Source organism: Notolabrus celidotus, chromosome 2 (genome assembly GCF_009762535.1).
Source record: "Notolabrus celidotus isolate fNotCel1 chromosome 2, fNotCel1.pri, whole genome shotgun sequence".
NCBI lineage: Eukaryota > Metazoa > Chordata > Actinopteri > Labriformes > Labridae > Notolabrus > Notolabrus celidotus.
The window spans coordinates 1,899,548-1,907,823 of record NC_048273.1 but is presented as its reverse complement, the minus strand read 5'-3'; the positions used below and the strand labels follow the sequence as shown (position 1 = coordinate 1,907,823).

Sequence of the window (8,276 nt, the reverse complement as noted above, 5' to 3'; positions counted from 1 at the left end):
GTGAAAAAGCTGAGACCGCTTTGCTTTGTTGAGCTGAACACACGTACTGTGCGTCTGACGCTAGCTGTATGCTGATACTTTTTGGCCCTTTGTAGTTTTTAACATACCGTAATATACAAACTGCTTTCCCCACAGACGAAGAAGAATAAAAGAGTTCTTCCAAAGACTTAAAAAATCCCCTCTCAGTGTTCGTACGCTGTTTTTACAATCACCTCGTTGCACTCACACGCTGAAACAGAACGCGCATAAGGCCACACATCCACAGGGTCCTGCAAACCAAACGTATCTGTACATGGATTCAAAACATTCAGTGCTTCAGCGTACCCAGGAAGTGTCCTTGCATTCATACTGTCTCTTTTTTTTTTGACATTTGGCACATTGAGAACAGAAACCAACACTCGCTCATGCCTCGGTAAAAGGACTCACACGTGACAATCTCTACAAACGGAGTAAGCATTTACATTATTCCTCCACAGTGGCGTACATTCCAGTCGTTCAGAATCTTTGACGTCCGGTCCAGAGTGAAGAGAACGAAGAGGACGGGAATGCAATGAGAGGACGGACAAACAGACGGATATGCATTCATCTAACTGGCGTTGCAGGTGCTTGAATCTTCATGGATATGTACAGTGAAGTGCAAATTGAAATGAGTTTGTTCCACTTGAAGGGGAGATGACATTTGGGAAGTCAAGTTCCATTAGGACTGAGCAGGCACTACTTTTTTCGGGGTGGCTGGCTTCTTGGTTTGCCAGAGGTGGTTGTGGATGGTCACGGCGTCCACGCTGGCCGACATGGTCTTGGCTGGTATCTGGCTGAACTGCTTCTTGTCCGAGTTGTACTTGTAGAGGCCGTCGATCATCTTGCGCGTGATGCCTTTGGGGCCGATGCCCGCCAGCTTGTTGCTCTCCTCCGTCTCGGGGCAGTACGTGTAGAGGGAGCGGAACTGGCAGCCGGCGTCTCGGAACAAGACCAAGAAGTTGTTGGCCCCCGATTTCTCCATTTGCTTTAAAGGTCAGGAGAGAAAAGCTCATTAGGAACAGTATGAAGGGTGTTAGTGCGTAACCACAGCTAAGCTTTTAAAAGTGTGTCTGCCAATGATTCAGGGTGGCTTAAATGGTTTCTCAGGTGTTATGAAGACAAACTGGAAATGTTGACTTTGACCGACTTATCCAGAAGCCAGAAAAGAGGCGGAGCAACACATCCACCTGTCTGCCAAACCAGTCATGATCCTTACTCTGCTTATAAATAACTCTCAGCCTGAATACATTTAAAACTAACCAGTTGGAAAAGTTGAGATAAATGAGGTATAGTGACCAAAACGTGTCTACTTCTGCTGTAAAAACAGAGACTTCAGGACCTCTAATGGCCAAATTCCACCTGATCTGAGAGGTTTCTATTCTAGTCAATGTGTTAACTTCCACTGGATCCGCTCCGTACGACGCATCAATCTCAACAGAGCAGATGGAGCGGGACAGGAAGTCAGGTTTCACCAAAACAAAATGAAAACATCCGGTTAATTTTCAGAATAAAACACTCTGTGTTATCACCAGATCGTATTTCACTTAACTACAACAACAAACCAAAGTCATGATGAGCGGAGCCAGGCCTGGAGTCAACAGGTCAGAGGTTTTCAGAGGACCAGAAAGACAACATGGATGAGGAGAGGAGGAGGAGGAGGATCCTTGATTACAGCCCCAGATACAGAGACTACAGTCCTCGTCGCAGTGGTCGCAGGTTCATCTCCCTTCTTGTACCATTTGCTTCTTGTCTTACCCCACTCTCTACTCCACACTCTTCCTGTCCCTCTCCAGATTTATTTTCCAATAAAGGCAAAAATTCTTGAAAACATAACTTGGAGAAAAATGAAACTATATGAGGAGTGTGTGTGTGAAGAGGGCTTTTAAAGAAAACGCCCCTCTGTCCAACCTCCTTGGAGTCAATTCCATCAGCCAGCTCATGATGAGCGGAGCCAGGCCTGGAGTCAACAGGTCAGAGGTTTTCAGAGGACCAGAAAGACAACATGGATGAGGAGAGGAGGAGGAGGAGAATCCTTGATTCAGGGATTACAGAAGGGGAAAACCTCGGTCACATGACTCCAGATGGACCGGAGACGGACTAGACACGGATCTGGTGGAAGTCTGACTTAATGGGGTTTCCTTGGCTTTTAATGCCAGCCTTATGTTAACCCTTCAGAATCTGCAGTTTTTGGCACTTCCACATTAGATTACATTTCCAACACTTCCTCTCCTCTTCTGTAAGTTTTTTTTTATAGCCTTTCTTGTGAAAAAGCAAACTTTTATTTGTAAACAGCGTCCAGGGTGTGACATAGAATAAAATATATCACCCTCAGGACAGTTTAAAGCTCCACTAGGGAATTTTCCATTTGTGTTGAATTTAGCTGTAAGTGGCAAATTTGCATCTTTTTGTCCTTTTCATGGGAAAGTTTTTTAATTTAGTTGTATTATTTATAGGGCGGGGGTTTGGGAGGCTTTTTTAAAATTTAATATTTTTTTATAAATATATATAAAAACAAAAAAAGAACAAAATAAAACACACAAGTCAAAAATATATTTTAAAATTCCCCTAAAAAAACTCTAAAGGAATACAATTATTTTGAAATATATTTCTGAAGACGGTTAAAATTAAATTAAATTAAATTAAATAAAATCAACATAAAACAAAATTAAAATAAAATAAAATAAAATGAAATAAAATAAAATAAAACAAAAATTTAATTAAATTAAATTAAATAAAATTAACATAAAACAAAATTAAAATAAATAAAATAAAATGAAATAAAATAAAATAAAAACAAAACAAAATAAAATAAAAATAAAATAAAATAAAATGAAATAAAAATAAAATAAAACAAAACAAAACAAAATAAAAATAAAATAAAACAAAACAAAACAAAATAAAAATAAAATAAAATAAAATAAAATAAAATTCAGGTAAAATCAGGAAAGGCTCTACGATAAAAGTCCGATATTACTTCAGTAGACAGTTCTTTTAAAATTTGCAGCATGTCTTTTTTTCAGACCGGCAGTAACAAGCAGTAAAACAGGAAGAGAGTACAGTGTAAGTACAGTTGAAGTAAGCTGCATCATCATCCTCCTGTTTTATAACCTTGGTGCTGTTACCTCCAGGATCTTGTTCTTCTGCCCCTCGTTGACCTTCCCTGCGAGGCAGCAGTGGGCCAGAGCGTTCTGGATGATGTGCTTGTTGGATTTGGCGCTCGGCTCCTTGTACAGCTTCGGTCCTGAAATAGGACAGAGGACAGAGAACATTAGAACATCCCTCTCTATTTTTACTCTTTGTTCATGAATAATGTAAGGAGATTTCCCCCTGGGAGCAGATCCATGAAGTAGAGTATTGAGGTCTGCAAAAAGAAGGTAAGGCTTATGAACCTACCTGTGTACTCCGTGTTAGATGTCACAGAGGAGGTCGTGGACGCGTTCTCCCAGTCCTTTTCTCCGTTCCTGCTGCTGGAGCGGCTCGGGGACAGGAAGCCGTCTGCAGAATCCGGCCTGAGACACACAAACGTGCAAACACATAACATAAGGAGACGTTTCTGAGTGAGGAGGATTCACACTCGCAGCAAATCACACAAATCTTTGCACAGCAAGAATCTACTCTGTGTTTTAAAATACAAAGACGAGCCAGAGGCACAGAGGTGATTTATCTCTGACTGTGAGGGAAGCTGCAGGTTCTATCTCTGCAGACAGTTCGGGGTTTGTGTGGTGCATCTTTATAGAAACCAAAAGTAGCAAAGCTTGCAGGCACAGGCAGTGAGTGCAGCGATGTGAAACAGTGTGGTGCATTCAGGGTCAATAAAAGAGGTCAATCAATTACACTGCAGCACTCAGAGATTACTTGTTCTCTTCTAGGCTGCGAGTGCATCATGTTCCCCTCTTCAGATCCGCTGAATGAATGTGTTGCTTTTTCAAATTAAATAGAATAAAGGAGAAATCAATAAACACAACAAGCGTACAGGAAGAGCAGCTTGTTGTGCTTCTACGTGGACTTTAACCAGCCATGTTAACAAGTCATTTAGTTACTTAGATTTCTCTGCAAGCTGAATCCTCCTGCAGGACTTAGAAACTGGACCTGGGGTTTAATTTAACACCTGATGTGTTCAGAGCTAAATGACTTGCTAATATGGATCAATGATGCAGCAAAACAAAACTTTCTTTCTGCAGATTTTCAGAGCCAGAGCGTGATCAGTGAGGAAGGCACAGCAGAGGAGAGACTAAAATCAGAGAAGTGATCGTTTTAAGTGGAGAATGCTTCTGAAAGCATGTTTTCAGACGGGGTTTCTCTGTGCAGGATTGTGCTCAGGACGGTGTTAAGTGCCTTAAGGGTTTAACTGCCAAGCAGCAACTAACCTTCTCCTTCTTAGTTTAGGAGAGCTCAGAAAGTAGAAGAGGCTGCCAGAGGCTAAACTAGAACTTCTGGCATGTGTGAAACAGCAGGGGGAGAAAGTGTTACAGGATGAAAGATAGAAGAAGACAGAACAAGTGTTTAAAAAAGTCAGTCTGAGGAGATAGATCCTGAAAACAGCAAGAAACACATTTAACAGGAAGTTGACGGCATGTTTTAGATGTTTACTAAAAGGTCAGAGGTCATCAGAAACTCAGATGTTGTGATGCAAACTTCTGCTCTTGCATCTCACCATGTTTCTGCCCTATTTAATTCATAATTCAGAACATGCATGCTTTTACTTTGTGTATTAAACATGGATTTGCACTGATTTCCAGCAGCTAAGTTAATAAATGATGAAGCAGCTGAATCTGATTAAAAGGAGGAATCATTTTCATCAGCAGAGTGTCAGGACTTCATTTTTTAAGTCTGCTTTCTTCTCCTCATCTCATCCTACTCTTGCCATACTCAGGACATTTCACACATGCAGGTATCAACTTATGAAACGTCTCACCTCGGCGTCCTCTTCTCCGAGTGCACGCTGTCGCTGTCTCCCAGGGTGAGGGAGGCCAGGGACAAGCTGGAGACTGAAAAGACACGTTGTCGTGAACCTGGATGTGAGATGAGATGTGGCACAGCACGACACGGTTACAGCGACACCATGACTCACAACAACACCACCAACACCACGGGGCTGTCCACATTGTTTTGTGCCAACCTCGTGTCAGAGCAATGCATCGTCAGCAGAATGCAAACTTTATATATAGACATGCAGGAATAATAAGCATTAAAATAATAACACAGCAGGGTTTAAATGTCATCTAACTAACAGACAAGCACACAGTTTTAATGCATTGCTCCAACAGCTGATAATGTTCCCCTTCAGGTGCTTTTCAACCGCAGGAACCAGGGTCTAAATTTAGTTCCTGGGTAGTTAGTCTTAACTTTTAGGGGCGGGACCGGCAATGCTGGTAGAGTACACTCAGTGTTTTTATCTCTCCCTCCGTCCACACTAACATCACACACACCTGTGATTCACTTGGTTTAATAACTCCTGAACATCGGTCTTCTCTGAGCCTGATAGTGTGAATGCATCTCTATCAGCTCCCGGTGTTCCAGTCTGAAGAGTGACCCTGTAAACTGGAGACCTTCAGCTGAACGTGTCAGTGTTTGTGGAGTTTACACAGCTGTTGAAACACAGAGGGAGTTCCTGGGAATGCAAACTAGTTTAGTTTTTATTAAGATTTCCAAATATCCTCATCAGATATTTAATGATGGTCTAAGGACGTTTATGAGGGATGCATCCAGCTGAGAGTCTCCAGTTAACAGGGTCGCTGTTTAAACCAACACACTGGCCGATCTCTGCCACGGCTTTTTGAGTTCAAAAGGATTTCACGTTTTTCTGCTTTTGGAGCACAATTTCAAATTTGAGGAAAATCCTTTTTATCCACAGGTCAATTTTTTGTCAACTTTTTTTGGTCAAAATTGTTTTGTCAAAATTTTTTTGGTCACATTTTTTTTGGACATTTTTTTTTTGTCAAATTTCTTTCAAAAAAATTTTTTTTGTACATTTTTTTTGTTGTTGATTTATTTTTTTTCAAAAAAAAATTCTAATTTTTTTTTCAAATTTTTTTTCAGAGGGAGTTCCTGGGAATGCAAACTAGTTTAGTTTTTATTAAGATTTCAAAATATCCTCATCAGATATTTAATGATGGTCTAAAGACGTTTATGAGGGATGCATCCGGCTGAGAGTCTCCAGTTAACAGGGTCGCTGTTTAAACCAAAACACCGGCCGATCTCTGCCACGGCTTTTTGAGTTCAAAAGGATTTCACCTTTTTCTGCTTTTGGAGCACAATTTCAAATTTGAGGAAAATTATTTTTATCCGCAGGTCAATTTTTTGTCACATTTTTTTGGTCAAAATTGTTTTGGTCACATTTTTTTTGTACATTTTTTTTTTGTCAAATTTCTTTAAAAAAAATGTTTTGTCAAATTTCTTTCAAAAACAATTTTTTGTCAATTTTTTTTGTTGTTGATTAATTTTTTTTTTTTTTTAAATCAAATTTTTTTTTTCAAAAATTGTATATCATTTTTTTTGTCAAAATGTTTTTGGTCATTTTTTTTAATTCAATTTTCTTTTTGTCATATTTTTTTCTAAATTTTTTTTTCAATTTTTTTTTTAAAGTGACCCTGTAAACTGGAGACCTTCAGCTGAACGTGTCAGTGTTTGTGGAGTTTACACAGCTGTTGAAACACAGAGGGAGTTCCTGGGAATGCAAACTAGTTTAGTTTTTATTAAGATTTCAAAATATCCTCATCAGATATTTAATGATGGTCTAAAGACGTTTATGAGGGATGCATCCGGCTGAGAGTCTCCAGTTAACAGGGTCGCTCTTTACACTGGAACACCTCTCTCTGCCATGGTGTGTTGAAACAGCTTTTCTACTCTTGCTCATCTCCTTCAAAGTGTGGATTCAGAGAATCAAACAAAAACAGCACAAGAGGAATCTCCTTCATGCTAGCAGGCTAACTGTAGCATCACGCATGATGATACCTGCCTGTCTGTCTCCTTCTATAGTGTCATCTTTGTTTTATGGCCTTCATCTCTCTCTTACTGCCCTCTACTGGTCTGGAGGTGTAGTGCAGTGTAGTCTCCACGGTGGAAACGCAGAGAACAATAGGGCCACAGGAACCATTTAGTTCCTGGAACCTCCAGTTGAAAAGCACCTTTAGAGTTCTTTTTAAGGCTTGTTATTAACTCCCAAAATTGCTCCTGTTTTTAAAGCTAATGTTATTTTTCATCCGGTTTGCAGCCAATCAGAGGAAGACTTTGGTACACCTCTACTCTTGTGTTCTTTAAAGAGCTGCTTGGTTTTGTAAAATCGTTCTTTGTGGCACAAATCAAAGCGACAGTGCGTCACACTCCACAGACGGGCTGACCGTGACCTCTCTGAGTGAGAGACGTCTCCCTGGTTACCTGTAGCGGCTCTGACGGGGGTTTTCGGGGAGTCCATGCTGTCACGATGGACGGACTTGGGCCGCCCCCGCCTCTGCTTGGCCCCGGTGACGGGTCGGGGTTTGATGACTGTGTCCATGTCCTCCATCAGCTTCAGCTGCTTCCTCCTGAGATACTCCTGCTTGATGAACTCCTTCCTCGCCTTGTCTTCCTCCTTCCTGATGCGCTCCTCTTCTGCTTTCAGTCTGTGCAGGGAGAACACAAGGATGAGAGGAAGTCTGTGTGAATGTTCTGTGCAACGTAAGATACAGAACACTGCAAGAATACGATTCAAATAATGCATGTTAGCTAGAAAGTTATAAATAGAACATCTGAATCTTAAACTTTGTAAAGAAACCCTGAGGTGATTCAGATCAAATCAGGGAAGCCTGGATCAGGGATTTGAATGCTGAGGTATCTGCAGAGTTTTTGGAAGAAGCAATGTCACGGGTTTGTTATTCTATCAACTGATGCTACAGATAAATCCAGTACAAGGTGATGCACAGACTACATTTTAAAAGAGAACACTACCTCACATGGTTCTCTGGCTCATGGTTCTTCCCTGTACAATGCAACTTTTTGACCTCCATTTTTGAGTGATTCTAAAAAGCCTCTTCCATAGACATTCAACCACAACCTGACCATCTTTGGATGCTCTGCAGAGACTATCCCTCCCCACCCTGCTTCTTGCATTGGCTCAAAGACATGCTGTATGTTCTACAGATAGAAAAACTGTGTTTGCACACACAGAGTCAGTTTGAGAGTTTTGGGACCTTTCTTGGCTCAATGTAACATCGACTCTCTTTCACAGAACAGGTTAGGTAATCCCAAACGTAGACCTCTTTCCACCATGAGTTGTTACT

At 40.8% G+C, this 8,276-nt stretch overlaps 1 protein-coding gene across 1 annotated transcript; it reads right to left on the bottom strand.

The window, feature by feature from the left end:
• Nucleotides 1-439: 439 nt before the first annotated feature.
• On the bottom strand, nucleotides 440-8,003 carry LOC117828350 (calmodulin-regulated spectrin-associated protein 2-like). The gene is made up of 6 exons (XM_034705392.1): nucleotides 7,945-8,003; nucleotides 7,396-7,619; nucleotides 4,934-5,030; nucleotides 3,412-3,527; nucleotides 3,141-3,259; nucleotides 440-1,003 (listed from the first exon to the last, which is right to left on the bottom strand). The coding sequence occupies exons 1-6, from the start codon at nucleotides 8,001-8,003 to the stop codon at nucleotides 698-700; spliced, it is 921 nt and encodes a 306-aa protein (XP_034561283.1). The 3' UTR covers nucleotides 440-697.
• Nucleotides 8,004-8,276: the final 273 nt, after the last annotated feature.

Bases quoted from the DNA above. Each gene is read 5' to 3' on its own strand.
- LOC117828350 (XM_034705392.1), bottom strand. From the start codon at position 8,003: ATGGAGGTCAAAAAGTTGCATTGTACAGGGAAGAACCATGAGCCAGAG. The intron at 7,620-7,944 runs GTAGTGTTCTCT...CTCCCTGCACAG, and splicing joins GAGCCAGAGAACCATGTGAG to ACTGAAAGCAGAAGAGGAGC. The intron at 1,004-3,140 runs GTAACAGCACCA...TGACCTTTAAAG, and splicing joins AGAAGAACAAGATCCTGGAG to CAAATGGAGAAATCGGGGGC.